The following is a 22,471-nucleotide window of genomic DNA, read 5'->3' as shown; positions in this document are numbered from 1 at the left end:
GCTTAGTGGTAACGTATAAAGTAAATAATAACGGTCCTAAAATAAAGCCATTGCAGAATCCCAAATCTTTAGAATAGCTGGAAGATAAATCATTTACCTTTATGAACTGATAACGTTCCGTTAAGTAAGTCTTGAACCACAATAGGGCTGTCCCTGTGATTCCAACCATGTTTTTATTTTTACCTGTCTAGGAGAATATTATGGTCCATCGTATCGAAAGCTGCACTAATGTCAAGAAGCACCAAATGAAGAAGATCATTTGTTATCTTGACTAGAGCTGTCTCAGTGCTATGATGTGACCTGAATCCAGAATAGGATTTTTCATATATATGATTCTTATGTAGATGGGCCACAGCTTTTTCTAAGATCTTGCATATTAATGGTAGATTAGAAATAGACCTGTAATTAGACAATACGCTAGCATCAAGATTTGGTTTCTTGATCAGAGGTTTAATAACTGCTTCAGGTACATGTCCCTGGCTAAGGGATGAGTTTACTTTAGTTAAAAGAGGATTGATAATAGCTGGTAGTTCTTCTGGAATTGCATGAAGTGTGCAAGTTGTACAGTTTGCGTCACATGTGATAATCTTCTCTAGTGCTGTGGGAGTGGGTAAATAATTTCAAGTCTTTCTTTTACAATTAGGTTATGTTTTATATCAGCCACATTAGGTGCCAGCCAGGTCAGATGTAATACTGTGAGTTTGTTGTCTAATATTTTTTTCGATTTTATTATTAAAAAAGTCTATAATGACTTTACTCGAGAAAGTTGCCAGAATTTGTGGTTCAGTACCTGTTCAGTACTCAGTTTTTTGTAGTTCTGAAAAACACACTAAACATTACTCTAGGATTGTATTTATTATTGTTGATCAGCGAGGCCATATATGCCAAGCAGGCTTTAGAGAGGGCATTTCTATACTCTATAAGGCTGTCCTTCCTGGCAGAGTGGAACACTTCCAGCTTGGTTGATCGCCATTTCCACGCTATTCATTTTAAAGTATAGGTTTTATCATTGTACCATGGGGGAGCTTTTTCTGTCTTATCCTTTTTCAAGAAAAAGTGGTGACATATTTTCTAAAGTAGATCGACTGATCTACTACATAGTCAGTTAGTACATCTAACTCCATTGGGTCTAATGGAGTGGGAATTGGGGTTGATAGTTCTGGGAGGTTTTCTATGAATTGTAGGGCATTAGATGGTTTTATTTAACGCTTTGTAGAATAGCGAGGGGATGTACATATATTATAGCTAAGACATAACTCAGACGAAATTAGGTAATAGTCAGAGAGTGCTGAGGTTTGTGTTATAATATTACGTTTGTCTATGTTAAGACCTAGTGTCAAAAGTAAATCTAGAGTGTGACTACAGTAGTATTTAGGCCTAGTGAAAGAAACTTTTTTGCATCTTTGTGTGACCTTTTGTTATCCCCCTCATAGTCCCATCCCCCATTCACACCAATCATTCCCCCACTTACATCAAACCCCTTTTCACACCTCTTCTTACCCTTCCTTCCTCTTCCATCTTATCTCGTTCTTTCTTTGATCATTTCATCATTGAAATGCATTGACCATTTATAGGTAAATGTGGGTGTTACGGAGGCGGAACACGAGGCTGGTTCACCTGAGCACTTTTTGAAGAAGGTTGGGATTTATAAAGAGAAAACTGAATTCTGTTGTGTGTACGCACAGTTTTATAACTCTGAATATTTTGGGGTGCAATTTTCTGGCTTTTTTGTACACACAGAGTTTTATAAATGAGGACCCAGATAACAGGCCACTGGGAAATCTCCTCGTTGTGCAGATGGCCAGTCCGGGTCTGGCTCCAGGCATCGCTGTCCATAGGCCAGATAAAATAGCCCATGGAAGGAGATAAAAGCAGTTTTTAGATACATTTGTGACCATTGTGGGGAGACCAATTCCTGTTTGAAATTTTAATGGGAGTTTCGCTACCCGATTTGTGCTCATTGACTGCACATGCTCAGAACCTCACATGTGTGTACACATAAGGTAGAATAATATAAAATATCTTGCTCCAGTCGCCCCCTCCAGGGTGTCCAGTGATTCCAGGTAGGCCCTGGACCCACCGTGACCCTGAACTGGATAAGCGCTTACAGATAATGAATGAATGAATGAATCTTGCTCCAGTCGCCCCCTCCAGTGTGTTCCTGCCTTGCGCCCAATGATTCCGGGTGGGCTCCGGACCTGCCGTGTCCCTGAATTGGATAAGCGGTTACAGATAATGAATGAATGAATTAATGAATGAATGAATCTTGCTCCAGTCTCACACATCAATTGTCTTGGCTTTTATGTCATGTGTCACTGTAGTAAACATAAATTAAACCTAAAATTGAAACAAATGCAATTCTGACTGCATTACGTCTGCATTATCTCAAACCACATACTACACACTACATTCATTCATTCATTATCTGTAACCGCTTATCCAGTTCAGGGTCGCGGTGGGTCCAGGGCCTACCTGGAATCATTGAGTGCAAGGCGGGAATACACCCTGGAGGGGGCGTCAGTCCTTCACAGTGCAACACACACACTCACATTTATTTACACACACACCTACAGACACATTTGAGTCACCAATCCACCTACCGACGTGTTTTTTTGGACTGTGGGAGGAAACCGGAGCACCCGGAGAAAACCCACGCGGACACAGGAAGAACACACCAACTCCTCACAGACAATCACCTGGAGCAGGACTCCAACCCACAACCTCCAAGGTCCCTGGACCTGTGTGACTGCGACACATTTATAGTTTTGCACTTATACATTTATAATATTTGTGGAAGCACTAAAGGATAAAATGGGGAAAAATTTCCTTTTCCCCATACAACCATACAACTTTTTTTTTTTCCATAAAACTTTTTCTGTTTGCATAATTAAAATATTGTGCTCATATATAATATATATAAAAATATTTCTATAATCACTTGTACAATTTTATACAGAAGCCTTTAAGGCTAAGATGGAAACAAAAGTTGAAATGCATTCTTGATTTTAAGTTCCATACACTTCATTATTATTATTATTATTTGAAAAATACATTATACACTGAAGATTTTTCTTCCTCAATCCCAGTTAGTCCCTCAAAGGATGGGGGAAAGATCTGTGAAAATCATTAGAGATTTTGTCTTTCTCTGATAAATTATATCAAGATAATTATCTTAAGAAAAGTTTGAACATCTCAGGTAATTTCCAGCCAAGCAGTAAGATGAAGCACTACACACTCTGGCCTGTAGATGGCACCAACTTGTTAAAATTATATTCCCTAACTCATTGCAAAATTGTTTAGGGTGCTATTAAACACTTTATTTTTAATTCGGGCTCAAAGATATTTTTTTTCCTTTGGATTTCCAGTGTGTAAGCTGGCAAAAACCCAATGAATAGTTCTTAAATTGTACTGTTGTTAGTTGCGTAATTTGGCACCTCTAGTTAACTGACATGTTTTGTTTATTTTTTCCCCAAGCTACAGGGAAAATGCAGGTATGTAGCTTAGAGTTTTCTCTATTTCTCTATCAATTTTCTAAACTAATAATGAAACAAACATAAAAATGAAACATTTTGTTAAATGTTAAATACTTAATACTTCTCAGCTTATAATGAGTAAATGTTTAATATGTCATCAACTAACATAACATAATTTTGAATCCCCCGGCTCCTTCTATGGTTGGATATAGGAGCCTTTTGAGAAGGGGCAGCAGTGCAACCAAAGGCCATGCAGGTAAGATTTTCCCATTGTAAATAAAATATTTAAGAGCATGTAAATCGTATTCCACAAGACCTCACACTGAAGTATTAATTACTTATGTGACCCTGATTCCACTTACTGACAGCAGAGTTACAGAAAAATGTAAATGCCCTGACTTTGCTCTACAGGCAAATGTATGCACAACATTAAATACAGATACAGATATACATGAAGCCTTCAACCTGTACTCTGCATTCATTTCGTCTATAGTTGTGCACGATCTTGGAAAGCCCCTGGAGCAGTACCACTGGAAACCAGAGGATCAGTGCAATAGTTCAAATGAAACCTAACCTCATGAAAATGAAGTGAAAATAAATCTCTGTCCACATGTGGTGAAGTATTTAAAGGCCTCTCAGACCACTGCTGTCTCTTTTGTAGTAAGTAATGTTATTTTATCAGCACCTCCTCCACCGTCACCATGTTTGTTGTTGTCATTAGAAACTTTTGACTGCCCTTCAGTGAATGAATTGCTTAATATCCACTTCAACGTAAAGGACATATGTGGGCAGTGACTTTTACAACATTTGAAATGAACGTATGTATTTACCTACAGAAATGGTGTAAACAGCAAATTCACTAGAGTTAAATCGACACTATTAGTGTTAAATTAACACTGAGAGTGTTGACAGTTTACATTTTTACACTAATGGTGTTGATTTAACACGGGTTTTGCTGTGTATCAATGAGCTTTTAGTCTCTGCAGCTGCAGTTCTTAGAAAGTCATATTTAGACATGAAAGAGAAAACACCACAGGATCATTGAAGAAAAACAGTAATGTATTCTGTGGAATATTTATTTGATTTTGACGTATGCTCAGGAGCAAGTTGCTACAGGATCATTTTAAGGCTTTGGTGCTTATGTCACTTTTCTGCTATTGATTTTTATTTGTTAGACACCGAAATGATCATTGATGGCTTTGCAGAGATAAGAACACCTAAGGTCGTTGGGACTAATAAAGTTCATATATGGGCTGTGATTGTAGTGGATTGTTCTAGGAAAAAGTCCAAAGCTGAATTCATTTCCTAGTCCAGCCCTGTTTTTCTATAATACACCCCAATCAGCTATAACATACTCCAACATGATGCTCCAACAGATTTCTCTCAAATGCATGGACTCAACAAGACTTCTGAAGGTATCCTCTAGTATCTGGCACCAAGCAATATGTAGTAGACCTTTTAATGGGAACATCTATGATTGTGGAGAAACTCTGTTCTCTGGTTTGTTTACATTCAGAAACTCTGCATCTTTTAAGGTGGAACCGTATATTTGAGGGGAACAAAAATACAAATGTTGTTCGTACGTGGCTCAGTTTATACGTTTTTATTCACTTATTCAGTTATACACAGAATACCATTTGTAAATTGTGTTTTTAGTTTTGTATCAAGTTTGGTCTGTGTTTACTTTCATGCAGTTAACTCTCTCCAAATTTAGAGACAGTTCCATCTACAGCAAATATAAGTCAATATTACCCCCTATGGAGCAGGAATAGAGCAATATCCTCATCTTGTTTCATGCTTTTCAGTGTTTTTTTCCATGAGCTGAGAGAGATTGCCTACTGGACAGACACTGGGGCTTTGTAAACACATTACACAGATTTCCATTATCCAAACAGCCAGGAGAGCAGTAAAGGATCAGGAAACATCCTCACAAATTTATTAAAAGTTTTTTTTATTCATTTTCTTTTTTTTTTTTTTTTATTAAAATCATGAACATCCTCTTTTGGTCCTGCAAATTGCAACTTGCAGCTTCCATGGCTCAAACTTGTTTTTCCATCACTTCCCACATATGTTCAATCAGAATGAGATGAAAAATGTTTTGCAATATGCCCTTGTCCAAGTCACTCATATCCTTGCCTGTGTTTCATGCTACCAATACATCTTCTTCAAGACCTGACTGTTAATTTCCCGCCTAAATTGATTCCACTCCTTGACAGGTGCCAGTCTAAGAACTGGGTCAAATTATTATTCAGAGTAAGTAAGAAATAAATAAATAAATAAATAAATAAATAAATAAATAAATAAATAAATAGGAAAAACATATTTCACAGAAAACTGCACAGGAGATAATTAACCGTTTAATAGTCCCCTATTTGTACCAGCCCCGCCCTCTAATTATAAAACTCAGAAGTTACTGCAGTGTACACCCTGCACACTTAGAGTTTTATAATTAGAAGACAAGGCTGGTACAAATAGGATATATATATATATATATATATATATATATATATATATATATATATATATATATATATATATATATATATATATATACACACACATACACACACACACCACTGTGAAAAGACAACTTAGACATAGCTGTTAAGCCATTATTGAGAAGTTAAAATATATTTCTAATTGGAATTACTTCAATTCTTAGAAGCTAAAAAGTCATCCAGCCTCTATGAAAATCAGATGTAAATGGAAAAATATTCTTGCAGGTTTTAAAAAAATAAACACAAAAACACAAATATAAGCAGTAATAAATAAAATGTCAAGGTAAAATAAATACATTACAATATTATATTTGTTTTTTTGTAGACTATATATATTTGCATGTTAAAAACTACAACAAAAACAAATAAAACCAAAAAGCTCTTTTAGTGAAAAATGGTATATTTACATTTTTTCACAATATTGAACAATATTGTATGTGATGTTCAATCCACAAATCTTTGTAAAAAGTCCACCATAAGCATATTAGCTTTAGACTGTATTTGTGAATGTGTGTCAAGTTCAGACTGCAGTGGTGTGTTTGATGCTGTGGAAGCTGATGCGTGTGGGTGAAGTGGGGATGGACATGGCTCTGGCCACTCGTACTCGCAGGGCATGATTGTCCTGCCAACGATGCCATCGCTTCCTCGCTGCAGAGCGCACCTGTAACAGGTAAAGCACAATGTAAGAGACTATAGGACATCTAGTTCAATGAAAAGTGTAACACGTGAGCCATGTTACACCTTTTGAGACCCCCTGGACAGTACATGCATGATTACTGGATTCTAAAATAAGCAACTCTGCAATTTTATTACAATGGGAATTAACAAACTAAGCAAGACACACAAACTCCCAACCATTCACTGTATAATGTAATCTGTCCAGTATATAATATAAATTTAGAGTCATTGTAAATTATACAGTAGTTAAAAAATCCGTATTTGCGTGATTCTGTGTACACAGAGTCTACAGGGTTCTTACTCCTACAGTTGTGATATCATGATCAGGGAGTATTGTTGTTGTTAGACCTCAGAGTAAAAGGTGGCCCGTCTACTGTTTTCTATTTTTAGTACAGAGCCCCACGGTTTTACATCAGAGAAAGAGAGAGAGATAGAGAAAGATAATCCATGCTGAGAGTTCTCCTGTCGGTTAATAAAAAGACCACATTTAGGACTAATTAAGACCCCTTTTACACTTACATGGTACCTGTGAGCTAGGTCATATCTAATAATTAGTACAATAGTTTATTTAAGTAAAAACAAATATTTAAAAATCAAATAAGTTATTTTGCCTTACTCCCCCTGCAGAACATGCACATCTACTATGACTACATCCTATTCTATTGTTAGCTTACATAATTTAACGCTAGTTGCAGATTCCCCTTTGGGCACCGAAATCACCTCAAATGCTCATGTTCCATATGTATAATGATGTTGTATTTGCATATAATGTTTGCAATCTTCAGACATACTTTACAGGTCTGACTGTACTTGACAATCAGTTTATGTAATTAACATGAACGGATTTAATACAAGTCACTTATAAAATAATGTAATACTGAATAATTCTCAGTTATATCAAGTTCATATCCATGCAAGCCATTTCATCCTTTGTTGTAGTTAAGCACAATGTATTGTTTTGTTATTAATTTACATTCATTCATTCATTCATTCATTCATTCATTATCTGTAACCGCTTATCCAGTTCAGGGTCATGGTGGGTCCAGAGCCTACCTGGAATCATTGGGCGCAAGGCAGGAATACACCCTGGAGGGGGCGCCAGTCCTTCATAGGGCAACACAGACACACACACACACATTCACTCACACTCACACCTACGGACACTTTTGAGTCGCCAATCCACCTACCAACGCGTGTTATTGGACTGTGGGAGGAAACCGGAGCTATTAATTTACAAATAATTTAAAATATCAGGAGACTTACTGTACTTTTAACATGTTTTTTTTCACTGAGATATCAAGCTAGTTTGAGTGTTTTCTGCAAATTTACTAAAACAGAATGGCTCAGATGTACATCAACTATAAAGTTCCACCCACAGTTTTAAATACTGAACATAATTCACAGTACAGTGGGTTTTTAATGGAAAATCAGATAAATGATATGTGTTTTCAAAGGAATGTGAAGTGATCAAAAACACTGTACATGCTCCAATATAAGCAGCATGGTGCTTAGTCTACACCAGATGTTGCCCTAATGGGGGTCTTGCAAGGCATTTAAATGAAACAATTACACTGACAATTCCACTGTTAAGGTGATTTGTGACTTTATTTTGATTTGTTAAATTAGACATAGCAGTTTTATATTCATACGTTTATTGTATTAATTCATTTATTTATTGTATTATTTTCGATGGTTAAAGTAAATACAGTGGAGTCTGAAAGCAAAAGACATGTATGTGTAAATTGGAGTGGTCGTGGGGCTACAATGTGAATAGGGCAGGTTCTGCAGAACAATTTTTTGGAAACAATGGTTTAACAGTAATAAAAAACATGGCAAATGCAAAACTCCAGTCCCACGTGCTCATTCATTTTACCATGACCAACCTGGACATGCCCACTCACTAACTAAACACTGAAGAAAAATGTAAATCTGTTAAAGGAGACAAAATAATATCTGAATAGATCTCAAACATGACCTGAAGTTTTTGGGTTGGTATTGAGCATTTGAGGCTTTCTAGTGATGGCAGTGTCCTCTGGTTTGTGTGATTTATGATGTTCCAGATATCATGTACATATCTTTAGAAAGGGTACATTTTGCTCATTATCAGCATGTTTATCATGCTCATGCATTTGAGTTATGAAACATATTACTCAGAGGCAGCTCCAAGATCTTATTTAGTTATGATTGTATGTTCACCTACATAACCATCAGTGGTCGTATCTCTTGATTCCTGCTTAGTGCCCAACTAAAGTGGAATAATTTCAATGTTATATATCAATGTTCATTCCATATATATGTATCAGCATTCTTGAACATTGATAATATATATATATATATATATATATATATATATATATATATATATATATATATAAAATGAACCCTGATATATTAAATGGACATTGATATAATAAAATGGTCTTTTGCAGTGCAAAATTTAAATGTATTCATTAAATTCACATAACGATTCAGTCATTCATTCTTTGTCAGTAAGCGCTTTTCATGGCTACAGGGAGAACATACCAAACTCCTTACTGACAGACAACCCTTTGTTGTTTACTTCATACTTCCCTATGTGTTCTTTCATAGATTTAATGTCTTCCATATTCATTTACAATGTAGAAAAATAAAACATTGAATGAGGTGTGTCCAAACATTTGACTTGTACTCTATATCAATGTCCATTCCATAATGTATCAGGGTTCCTTCTATTTATACAGTACTGTGCAAAAATTTTAGGCACAAGCTATTTATCAGAGCAGTAAGTGGTTATTTGCTTAAAAACAAACAACAAATAATGCCCAACATTAGAATAAAACCAAATCACATTATTCCACTGTGATACTCTGTGTGTGGATGTGTTTGTTTTTTTCCAAATCTCTCCTCGTGGAGTCTGTATTATTTGAGGTTATCATATTCAATACCTAGTATTACTGGTCAATAAATAATGATTTAAATAATGTGTGCTGTTGATTAAACAAATTCATTCGATCAAGGAGAATCTGAACAAAACATTGTTCTTCAAACTCACTCTCACCTGTTATTTGTTTTATATTGTTATTTTTTTACTGTGATGATGTATCACTTTATACAAGCACCACACTTACTGAAAAGACAGTAATTTAAATATATATCATTATCTTAGGTGTCTAAGATGTCTGCACAGTACCGTACCGTATACATATATATATTTTTGCTCCTATTTTTCATGAGATGACCTCAAAGCTCTAAGACTTTATCTATGTACATAAAAGGCCTTTTCCTCTCAAATATTGTTCACAAATTTGTCTAAAACTCTGTTAGTGAGCACTTTTTCTTTGCTGAGATAAAATTATATGTTAACATGGCCTGGGGCGATATATATGGCAAAGCCAAACAGGAAATATTTAATCAACTTTGATATAAATGGAAATAACTGATATATATATGAGATGAATATCAATATAAATAGAATGAACCCTGATATATATGGAATTTCTAATCAGTATTCTGCACTGGGAAACCACTAGCAGAAACAATGAACAATTAATAATACCATAGTCTAAAAGCATATTGATGATGTCACATAATAAATAGAAAATTAATGGATGGTAATATGTGTATAATTCTTAATATAATGCAGTTATTCTTTCAACATTATTACAGAAATTTTAAAGCAAATTATTTTAAAACCTGTTCTGTTGGATTTTGCTTTAAAAATCTGGAATTTTGCTTTTTATTTCCGTAAAGTCTATGATAATCTGTAATGTTATGTACAGGCTTTACTTATCTATATTCTTTGTAAAATTATGCTCAGAAAACGTCCTCTTCACACTGATAAAACCTTGAGCAACAGCAGTATGACCCCATTAAACTCTGAGTGTAATTTGCTGGACACGGATTAAAGCACATCTGATTGTATGTGTATTTCTGTGTGAGTGTAAGTATCTGCTGCTCTAATAATGGCTTTTGATGGCAGACAGGATATGTGGTGGCTCATTTTATCTGCTGAGCTATCCTCATTCCACTCAGGCATGAAATTAGGCAAGCCTTTGACTCACCTCTCCATTAAGGAAGCAATAGAAGACTGAAACGAAGAAACCCTGCAAGAGAACAATACACATTAGCCTGGTTATAAATCCCTATAATGTATACATTTCAAAACATTATCCTCAGTGGTTTCTCACATTGTATGGAAAATCCTTGCACTGTATGCTTTTTGTGAGAAGAAGAAGAGCAATTTTATTATGACTGAGTTTAATTAAAATATATTTTGTGTGTACAGGACTTTTCACAACATCTAACAACCATGGCTCATTTTAGCACTGATGGCCAACATGAGGTTTGCCTCAGGTCCCTTTGATACAAATGTAGACATTTATATGAGCTACAAACACAACACATAAAGATAATATTTTCTGTGACCATTTAAATAAAGCACAAATGTTTTAAGCACAATTTAGCTCTTTTAAAGAGAGATACATGAGGAACACGCCCAGGATTTGGCACCAGACCATCAAACACTCACACCTATAAGCACATTTGAGTAGACAATCCATCTACCCATGTGTGTTTTGGAGTGCAGGAGGAAACTGGAGCACCAGGAGACTGTTCCCCATAGCGGGGCTGAAACCCACAACCTTAGGTCCCTGGAGATATGTGACAGTGACACTACCTGTTGTGCCACCAGGCCACCCATTAGTTTAGTTGCAAAAGGTTAAGCTTTTCAAAAGCCTGTTTTATTCTAACTGGCTGATGGCAGCCTTCATTTTGAACATAGTTGGTCATCTTTAGGGTGGTGCATGGTGGTGCAGCAGGTAGTGTCGCAGTCACACAGCTCTGGTGTCTTGGAGGTTGTGGGTTCAAGTCCCGCTCCGGGTGACTGTCTGTGAGGGGTTTGGTGTGTTGGCTCTGGTTCCCTCCCATGGTCCAAAAACACATGTTGGTATGTGGATTTAAGAAAAGCTAAACATGGAGTGGCAGAAGATAAAAGGGTTAACAGACTCAGTCATTGCTAAATAACTAAGAAGACTAAATACAAACTACACTAGACAGAATATCACATGACAACAGGAACACATAAAGGAACCAAAACAAACCAAGACACAGGGAACAAATGTTCGCATCTTACACCACGTGGAAATTAACTATGTGAACTCTTCTGTTCTATTTTACAGAATAATTCATGTGGACAATATGAGAACAACAGCTGAGGAAAGTAATACTGCCCACACTCAATCAATAATTAGTTTTACATTGACCTATCCCTGTATTATTATATTCCATCATTCTGACCACCATAGACCAACTGTTAAAATATATTCTGAACATTTAAAAAAAAAAAAAAGAAAATGAACAGAATGTTGGATGACTATGATTGTAGCTGGAGGACAACATTTAAAACTTGTAAAATGTTAATTTTTTTGGAAAAAGAAAAGGAGTTGATTCATTTCAGTGTCTGCATGTCAGTAACTTGGAGTGGGTACACTGCAGTGAGACATCAAAGGGAAATTGTGTTGTAAGTGAGAACTGAACTTTTATTCCCAGACAAATTAACATTTCAAATTTCACACACAATACATTTTTCTGTATTTTTTTTCCCTTTACAGTTGAACCATCTCCCATGACACTGATTTGACCCATTATTTCTTCTTATAACAGCTGCATTTTTAGAAGGTACTTAATGCTATTTTTTTATTGTTGATGAGGTGATTGTGAGCTATATATCAAATCTATTGAGAGTATAGGTCTATTAACAGCAGAAGTGATTGCAAAATGAAGTAAAGTTTTCTAACAAACTCTGACTTTGGCTATCATACAGCACTTATATGAAAATATTATAAATTATGTAAAATTATGTTACTTCTCAACTATATTATGAGCAAGCAAAAACAGTGATCTGTAAATGCAAATAAACACAAAAAAAGCAAACATTTAGAGAAAAAAGTATACATGCAAACAAAAGGAAAAAACAAAAACAAAACGCTGAACACTCCAACATTAACTCATAAGGGAAAGGGCAAATCATTATAAAATATCACCTGCTTGTTGCTAATATGCTTATGTGTTTTTCAGTAGTGATTAGGTTAGGATTCCCAAAGAGTCCATTTTAAAGGGACAGGATTGGAATCAACACTTAGGGGAAAGCACTTAGGGGAAGCTCCCAGATTGTGTGTCTTGAAATCAATACAAATCAATGTATCTATGGTTCTGACACTGTCTAACAGAGAGAATTCAGTTACATAAACTTTGGCTTAAATGAAATGTACTGAAGGAATTGATTCCATTGACACACATTTGGTACTATTGACTTTACTCTGTCTGGGAATGTTGGATGTCCTCAATATTTAACCTCTGAGTCCAAACATGGCACATTTTATCTGTTGGGAAACAAACTTAATGACCTGTGTTAACAAGCAGGTCATAGTATAGGATCTTGGTGGATATTTCATGGAAAAACATTTTTAAAAGCTATATCACATTCTGGTTTAAACCAGTTGGTAATATATTAAAATACTAAAAGATTTCAATTAAATGTTCTTATTTGTTTGACTACACTACTTACAGTTTTTTATTAAAATTATTATTTATTTTTTAACTCAATATTCAATATGTAACTCAGTTATTCATTCATTCATTCATTCATTTATAACGTGCCATTTCCAAAGTGCCTGTACATACTTAATTGCGGCATAGACATTTAATTTTAAATACAGGTTTTTTTTAATATATTACATAATAACACACTGAATTATTCTTACACAGTAGTATAAATGGGATAACCATAATTAATTATTTTAGGTTAAGGTTATTGAATGGTTATTATTATAAGTTGTTAGCTTTTCAACAACAACAACAACAACAACAACAACACCCCCCCCCCCAAAAAAAAAAAAAAAAATGTACTGCCTTCTCATTAATCTGGACCATTTTTCTCAGCTCATTTTACATAGAGTAGCAAAAGAAAGTGGCTAACACTTCCATACTTCCAGTGTAAATGGGATGTGGGCTCTGCCAGAACACTCCTTTTAACTGATTTTCTAAAGTAAACATGAGCTCTATTTTGCCCCTTTTTCCTACTTTCTCACTGGAGATAAATAAATAAACAAAAGAGAGTGATTAAAGTCTTTACTCCCACAATGCTGTTTACACCAGGAAGGTCAGCTGAGGTGAGAGGCAATCTCTCACACACTCTAAACTGTGCTGCACAATTTCCAGGGTACCTCAGCATTCACAACCATACACAGGACAGTGTCTCTCAGCAAGGTCAACTGTTCAGTATTCAAACCTGTCCCATTCTTAACAGCTCCTCCCACGTTTTTGTCATGGCATTCCTCGCCACATATGTTGAGCAGCAAAGGCTACTGTGTGTGTGTGCAGGAGAAAGTAGAGGTGGAGAGAGTTGCATTTTAAATTATGCCTCCTCATGTATTACATAAGGTGTTCTCTCTCTCTCTCTCTCTCTCTCTCTCTCTCTCTCTCTCCATCATTTATGATTTTTTTGATTATGTATACAAATGCCCAGACATATTTTGTTGTATGGTCTATTAGGCATGTTTATGCCTTTTTCTCCTTCTTGTACTATAATCTGTCATATTGTGTGACATTGCCCATGATTACAACCCTCAGTGTGAGTCTGAGACTTTGCACTATGTCAGTGTCAGTACTGAAAACCTTTTAAAAGTCAGTGCAATAAGAATCCTTCTGGCTGCCTCAGCATGTTGTCTGAAAATGTCATAATATATATTTACATCACATTCAATTTTGTTTTCAATAACATAAAACCGAATATAATGCTATTACAACTTTAAAATAATTAATCTGAAGCTGTTAGAAAAATAGACACTGTGATGATTCTAGTTAAAAGCTGAGCAATATCACAGTCATGATTGGTGATGAATCCAAGTGAACACTGCCTGCACTAAGATGGTCCTCTCTTTCCCTTGTTACTCTGTGCAAATGCTTGAAAATGCAGGTCCAGGTAAATATTAGTGTTCTATATCAGTGGTGTTATGCTTCAGTGGAATTGCATGTGCAGGACTTTCAAACAGTGTGATGGTGCATCATTTGACTTGTTTAATAAAGAGATTTTGTTTAATTTTCAAAGATAGGAAATTTTGAGTAAAATATCTACATACTGATGACTAGTTCAAAACATTTCAATCATCACTGAAGTAAATAAATCAATACTTAATACCACTGATATTATATATCTTCAGTCATTAGCCTGCTTCATATTAACAGTGCTTTTCTTGATTAAAATGTAGAATGCTTGCACAGTGTAAGTGATTCTAAATACTACAATGGTAGTTACTAAAATGTTTCAAGTGGTTGCTAGGGTTAACAAGGTGGATACCATGGTGTTGCTAGGTAGGTGCTCTGGTTTATGATGGTTTCTAATGTGTTCTAGGTTCTACAGCCAACTGTTAGTATGATATTTCTGGTGTTTTTATGTTGTCTCTGCTGTGCAGTGCAGTGTTTCCAAATCTTTTCCTGACATTGTATAAAAGTTTCAAGTGGCATGCTTTATTATTGGATGAACTGCATTTGTATTTGATGAAACTTTCACAGGGTATTTAGAGGTTATTCAGTATTAGATTAGGTTAGACTGGTAAAAATTAACACAATCTACAAAATATTGTATGTACAGCACTGACAAAACACAAGACTAACAGAGCAATGTAGATTACCTGAAAGGACTGAAGGAATGAGTTGAAATAAATAAAGACGATCTGAGAGATGTCATCTTCTCCTGGATTCACAAAAAACAGCATGTATGTGATTCCCAACAGGGGCAACAACACTAATGTGGCCTTCACAGCTTTTCTACAAACACACACAGAAAAAAAGAGGGAGCGAGAGAGAGAGAGAGAGAGAGAGAGAAAACTAATAATTTGGTATGGGTTAATATATCCCATATAACTCATATAACTTGATTTGCAGTTAATTTGAGTAATGTATGAGTAACTACATGTTGTCTTGTTCACAACTATTTGGAAAAGAATACCAATCTTTTCATAAAACATTTATTATTTATATAAGAGATACCGCTATATTGCTGACAATGTCAAAATACATTTAACTGATTTATTGTATTTTCATTGGCATATTAGAATATGGACAGTTTGGTACATGGAAACCTAAACTTCCAACACTGTTGTCAACCCTTTATATGCAAAGCCAACATAAGAAAAAAAGGTAGTTAAATAGGTCAGTTCTAAAATCTTAAATTATTTAGTGCTTAATTTCACCAATTACAGCCAAACCCACCATAGGTTTGCACATATTTTAATGACATATAATATTAATAGTAATACATTTTATCATATAGTGCTTTTCAAGATACTCAAACTTCAGCAGTGCTCAGAAGTGTAAGATTTTATGAGTGGATATATTTTAAGACTCAATCCATTGGATATCAGGTTTTTAACTGTGTTAAATGTACATTAACTGTAGCATGACTCGGCAGAGAAAATAAGGAGACACTAAAGCCAAAATAGAGCACAGGGAAATGAAAACAGGGCAAGAGCAGGGCATAACATCCCCCTCTCCCGATGCACAGTTCCCAAGGTGCTACAATAAATCCACCTTAGGAAGCCAACCTGAAAACTGAATATCATAAAAAAAGGCACAAGACAAAATAAAACTAGGCACAGAATACAGACAGAAAATCAATGGATCTGATAAAAAGAGAAAACTCAAACAGTACACAAACCAGAAAACACAACAGACCAAAACATTAAAACAAGTTCACCAAACAGAATATGTTGTAAGAATAGACCAAAACTCAAAACATGAAAAAGTACAAAACAGAAAACAGTCCAGGCAGCCTCGCAGGCATCAGGCTGGGCAGCCTCAGCAGGGTCAGGGGGTGACACCGCCCCATCCTGTGTAGCTCATTGGCTCATCTTACAGACTGCGGTTGGGAGTTACTGAACCTCGACACACCCATGGACAAAGCCACAGTTCGCACTGAAGAACCTACTCTTCTATGGCTCCAGCTGGGAATGAATATTTCTTATTTGTGAATCATAGTGGTGGAAACACGCAGAACAGTTCCAAATTTAGTTCATGAACTAGAAACGTTCCTGTTACTCGCTGGTGGAAAACTGTTATGTGAAATATGGCTGAACAAACAACAGAAGGTTAAATAACGTTCCTACTCACACATGCACATTTCAACGTTAGGAGTCAGTCAGTCAGTAAGAGAAAATGCATCCTCTAGATTGGCCTGGTAGGTGGTCCAAAAAAATATATATATAATTGGTTTTTACATTATATGGATTTAGAGTGTGAAATGAAAATCAAATAACCATCAGTTTTTCATTTTTTAATATGTTTTTAAAATGACCAAATATACACAGACCCTAAATGCATATTTCATTTTCATTTTAATATTTAAGATTATATTCAGAGCTTATGCATTAAGTCCAAGAACAGATGATTGTTGTTTTGTCTACTATATGGGTTTCTTGTATGTGGGGAGTTTGGGTGTAAAACAGCTTTTCTCAAGTGTGGGGCATAGGTATTACAGGTGGGTGTCACATCCTGGCCCAGTCCTGTCTGTTTTCCCCACCATGTGCTCATGTTTGTTGTTGTTCCTGTCCCCGCCCTGGTCCTGCCTCTGTTTCATTATTGTCTCCAGGTGTTCCTCGTTTGTCTTGTCCTGATATACCCCTGTGGTTTGAGTGCTCCTTTATCTGGTGTTGTGTGTGTAGATGTGTGTTACTCTGTCGCTGCGTCTCCCATGTCTACCTCGGTTCATGGCTGTCTCCTGTCTGTCTTTGGTTAGTTTATAGTTTAGTCTTGTCTAGTTTCCATGTATCTACCCTTGTTTATTTTGGTTCTGTCTTTTGTTAAATAAAATCCTTGCATGTACGTCCGCCTCCCTCGTTCTTGCTCAGCCGTGACAGTGGGGCACAAGTAATCGGAAGAAATTAGCATTTTTATGCCTATTTTTATTAATGCCTTTCTGTTTTGCCAATAAACTCACTTAAATGCACCCACTCACATTGGATTCATTAATACCCCTAAACACATTAAAAGAACATTAGATAGAGATCTGTAAATTCTTGCCTTACAACCATAGTGCGAAAAATAATAAAAAGCAGCAGGTAGTGTCGCAGTCACACAGCTCCAGGAACCTGGAGGTTGTGGGTTCGATTCCCGCTCCGGGTGACTGTCTGTGAGGAGTTTGGTGTGTTATCCCCGTGTCCACGTGTGTTTCCTCCGGGTGCTCCGGTTTCCTCCCACAGTCCAAAAACACACATTGGTAGGTGGATTGGCGACTCAAAAGTGTCCGTAGGTGTGAGTGTGTGAGTGAATGTGTGTGTATTTGTTTGTGTTGCCCTGTGAAGGACTGACGCCCCCTCCAGGGTGTATTCCTGCCTTGCGCCCAATGATTCCAGGTAGGCTCTGGACCCCCCGCGACCCTGAACTGAATAAGCTGTTACAGATAATGAATGAATGAATGAATGAAAGAGATCGTATATAATTTGGGGGAAATAAGCATTTTGAGAGAATTAAAGAAGAGAGATCAATTTAATATGTGCTTTACTAGGCTATATGTGAAAAGGTGCTCCCAGTGGCTCACAGCACTTGTATTAGTAGGAGAAGGAGGCGCAGCTCTGTTAAACCGTCTTTAAGGACTCTAATAATGTGAAAATGGGCCCTATGATGTACTTCATTTAAGTGCACTCTCTATTTTTCTGCCTCTAGATTTAGTCCTTCTGGGCTCAGGAGTATTTTTACTGGGTTGGTCGCAGTTCTCATTCATTTTGCTCTTTTTGTAATAGTCCAAATTGCCCATGTTTGTCTCTAGCCTTTGCATACATTAAGTAAAAAGCTGAAACTGGGCTTTATTTACATGGATTTCACAAAATACCCGGAGATTGCCTTCCTTCCCTGGAAAAAACCAAGCAGGGGAATGCTGCTCAGCCTATTATCTGTAGCCTATGATATATTTTTTTAAAACACAAATGGATTTTATTAAAGCTTAAATATAAAAACTGTGAAATATTATGTAATTTACACATAAACATGTTTAATTTTCAGATTTGTGAGTACCACTATCTTAGACAACTGGCAGCATTGATTTCAATGTTGTATCTGGTGTTATAATGTTAATCTACTGATTTAGAGACGTTGATGATACTTCAGTAAATTAGAAACCTCTAAAAACATGCATTTGTATTTATTGCCACTTTGTTGGGGCAATATAGGTCATTTAAATGCATTTTTTAGTTTATAAATACACACAGACACCATTCATAAAATACAGCAACACACTGATTTACAGCAATCATTATTTCAAACAGGGACATGCAGTTATTGTGTGTCTACCATACTTTGATGTTTCCTCTGTGCATTTACACTGAATTCAGCCTTCCACAGTAATGAGATGAAGGTGTGCATGAGAAAATAATTATTACAGTGTTGAAGAATTTTTGAGAGACATCTCCTCTCAGAGAAATTGGCAGCTTTGTCAGAGCCCTGTGTCCCTGCAGCAGCATTTAAACCAGTTGTTCAGATCAGAGTGAGAACAGGGTGCACTTGATCCCTGTGGTATTTTGACCAAAGCTTTCAGCTCTGCAGTTGAGTGGGAATGGTCTCCTCCCACCTAGCTGTAAGGTGCTTACTGCACACATGTAGGCAAATGCAGCTCTGCAAGATTAAATGAATTATTTAACTCAGTCTGGCAGTGTTTCAGAAGTCATCCCATTATTCTACAGCCAGTTGTCCCAACTGTTATTTGTAGACTATGTCAGCAGCCTGGGCATTATGCTTGGGAGGCCTGTGGTTATAGCATGAAGTATGCTTAAGTTGGTAGCAGCGACATGTTCCAATAATTTTAATGAGTCTTCTGGCACTGTACTATTGGAACCCCTTAGCAGTAACCCCTTACCCAGTGGGTTGTTGGTTTCACCTGCCCTGATTAGGGTTGCCCATGGCACGGTGTATGTCCCATTAGTAAATGTTGGCAGTAATGCAGTCACACTCCACCCACATTGAGCCTAAAGCACTCCATGACAGAAATTTTATGAGTATCTGTGGGGCCAGCAGAGCATTGTCTTGATTGACAACAATACTCTTAGTCACCTTGAAACACAAAGTTAGGTGCTACAGAACAGTGGTGGGTGACACAGTTGTCTGCTTTTCAGCACACCATTCATTATCGACTAGGCCATTTCTGTTTCGCCAGTGTCTGAGACATGCAGCAGCCATGGAATGTGCCCAGGTGGGTACTACTATGCCTGTACCCTTACACAAGGTTGCCAGAATTAACCAAACGCAGTTTTTAACCCAGTCAGCAATCACCATTTTTTCCTTTTGTGATGTTGCTGATTTGAAGAGGTTACAAGTCTCAGATGTCAGATTGCTCCTTTTCTGGCATGGACAGTAGCATCCCAGTAAGTGAAAGAGGGATTACCAGGAAAGACCCAGAGCTTGTTTCATCAGTGGAACAGGGTTACCATTTTGAACGATCTTTTGTATTGTAGAATCTTCAGTCCAGATCCTGCAGCTGCTTTTTCCGAATGCCTACAGCCAGAGGTTTTGCAACAGCTGCATGACAAGCATGGTCATGCAAAGGTGCTATTGTCCAGGTATGGCACCAGACATTAAGCAATACTGTCAACAGTGTGAGAGATGCATGCCTTCAAATTCCCCCAGACATGAGCCCCTATGGGCAATATGCTTGCCTCTAAACCAAAATGAATATTACCAATTGTTTTTTTTTTTTTATCTTCTTGAGAGAGTACTGAACAGGTGTTGGTCATGACTGATGTTTGTCTAAAAATACACAGATCATACCTACACATGACCAACAAGCTTCTACAGTGACAAGCATGCAGACTAAAGAGTAGTTCTATCGGTTTGGTTTGCCCAGCCATCTTCATTATGAGCAGGGTCAAAGCTACGAGAGTGCCATTGTCCATCAGCTTTGTGATTTGTATGGGATCCAAAACACACGGACCCATATGATCCCCAAGGAAATGGCCGATGTGAGAGTTTCAATCAAACCATGTATAGGCTTTTGTGTACACATTCACAGGAGCAAAAGAATCACTGGCCTAAGTATATATCTCAGTTAGTGATTAGTTATAACACCACCATTCATCAGTTTACAGGGGAATCCCCTTATTTCTTGATGTATGGCCAGGAACCCCAGCTCATACTATAGATTTCCTGCTGGGCAGATTGTGAGAGCCCGAGAGGTGCTGTTTGTGAGTGGGTTCAAGGGCATCAGAGACAAATTCAAGTATCCTTCATGGATTCAAAAGAGAAAAGGTGAATAGTACACAAAGGACGAAAGGATCGATCTGAATGTATGTCACGATGGGTTGGAGAAGGGCATATCTAAGGGGCCTTTTAGCAAGGGGTCGTAACAAGATTCAAGATGTATGGGGACCCACTGTCTACAAAAGGTACCAGACTCAGAAGGGGCTGTCTACTCTTGCCCCTTTGAAAGATTTGGGCCAGGCACTCACAGTGTCATTTGAGAGAGAAAATGGGCAAGCAAACACCTGTGTGTCTGGCTCCAGCAGTATGACCATGGCATTATTTAGAACTAGAACTTGCTGTAGTTTTGAGCTAATTGTTTTCACTGTTGGGATGCTGATTTAAAATGTGGTGGCAAAATGTAGTCAGCAGAGCTTTCAGCTCTGCAGTTAAGTTGGAATAGTCGACTCCCCCCAGCTGCTAGATGCTTACTGCAAGCTATAGGCTTATTTACTGGAAGGCACATTACAGGGGAAGATTGGAGTTGGGTTGTGTGGTATGTAACCTTAACATTTATTTATGTTTCTACACTGCTTACTGGGATGTTGAGTTTGGTAGACATTGATTGTATTTTCCACTTGGGTTTCTGTTTGCTACTGTGATTGTGTGGGCAGTGTGAATGTTGGCCTGAGGAAGAAGGTCAGGTGCAAATGCAAAGGTCCAGACAGCCTATTTGAGTAGCAGAAATTGTCACGGTTGTTCTGCCTGTAGCTAGAGTTTATTAGTTTGTGTAGTTTTAATAATGTGAGTGCTTTGGGTTAAATATCTCTCACCCCTGTTTAACTGAATGTGCACACTTACTGCTATCATTTGGATATTTTTGGTGCCCCTTTAGTGTAGAGTGGCCTTTTGGGTGAAGTATATTGCTTTTGTGTAAGAGTGGAATAGTATTAAGCTGTGGTGTGGATATTGCTTGTACAGCCAAGTGTACTGGCTGGTATATTAATGTTCTATAGCTGTCTTTTGCAGCCTTCTTATTCTGCCTGATTGAGTGCAGCGCTCTTTCTTTAATGTGGTATGAGGTGATAAATGGTAGTGGCATTAGTGGCATGCTTATTTCTATTTTATTTTTGCTCACATTGGTCTGTTGTGCATGTGTCTTTGTTTAGAGAGCAGGATTGGAGTGGACCCCCCCCCCCCCCCCACACACACACACACACACAAAATCTATGTCAATAAAGATTTTCTTTTAAACTGGAATGGTCTTCCTGAAAATGAAATCAGTAATAAAGTAATTTATTTGTGTTGAATTGCAAGCCTCTGTCTTCTTACAATCTTGCTTATATTGTGAGGGAACTTAAGGTTTGGTATGTTTTGATGTTTGGGTAAATTTTATTTCCTAGGGTGTATTTCCCTAGGTGGCGTAGTCGAGCACACAAGGTTACAAATTTGTAATGGGCTACAAACATCACAGACATATTATTATGACCCAAGGGAAATGTTAACTTGTGGCAAAGTGTATATGGTATATGCATATTGTGAGATATAATGTGTGTATATATGGACCAACACACTTTGAAATTGATTAGTTCCCTTACACAAGCTTACTTCTGTCATGAGCAT

General features: G+C 37.0%; 1 protein-coding gene across 2 annotated transcripts in view; it reads right to left on the bottom strand.

Annotated features, from left to right (window-relative positions):
• Positions 1-6,447: 6,447 nt before the first annotated feature.
• The window catches only part of LOC136707060 (corticotropin-releasing factor receptor 2), a 138,033-nt gene continuing 122,009 nt past the window's right edge, over positions 6,448-22,471 (bottom strand). For both annotated transcript variants that reach the window (XM_066680932.1, XM_066680931.1), the window contains 3 exons: positions 15,319-15,454; positions 10,690-10,731; positions 6,448-6,632 (listed from right to left, as the gene is read on the bottom strand). In XM_066680932.1, the coding sequence (XP_066537029.1) occupies positions 6,492-6,632; positions 10,690-10,731; positions 15,319-15,454 (319 nt within the window). In that variant the 3' untranslated portion in view covers positions 6,448-6,491. The remainder of the gene's footprint in view (positions 6,633-10,689; positions 10,732-15,318; positions 15,455-22,471) is intronic.

The sequence above is a fragment of the Hoplias malabaricus genome, chromosome 9 (assembly GCF_029633855.1).
Source record: "Hoplias malabaricus isolate fHopMal1 chromosome 9, fHopMal1.hap1, whole genome shotgun sequence".
NCBI classification, from domain to species: Eukaryota; Metazoa; Chordata; class Actinopteri; order Characiformes; family Erythrinidae; genus Hoplias; species Hoplias malabaricus.
This window is presented reverse-complemented; position numbering and strand designations above follow the sequence as displayed.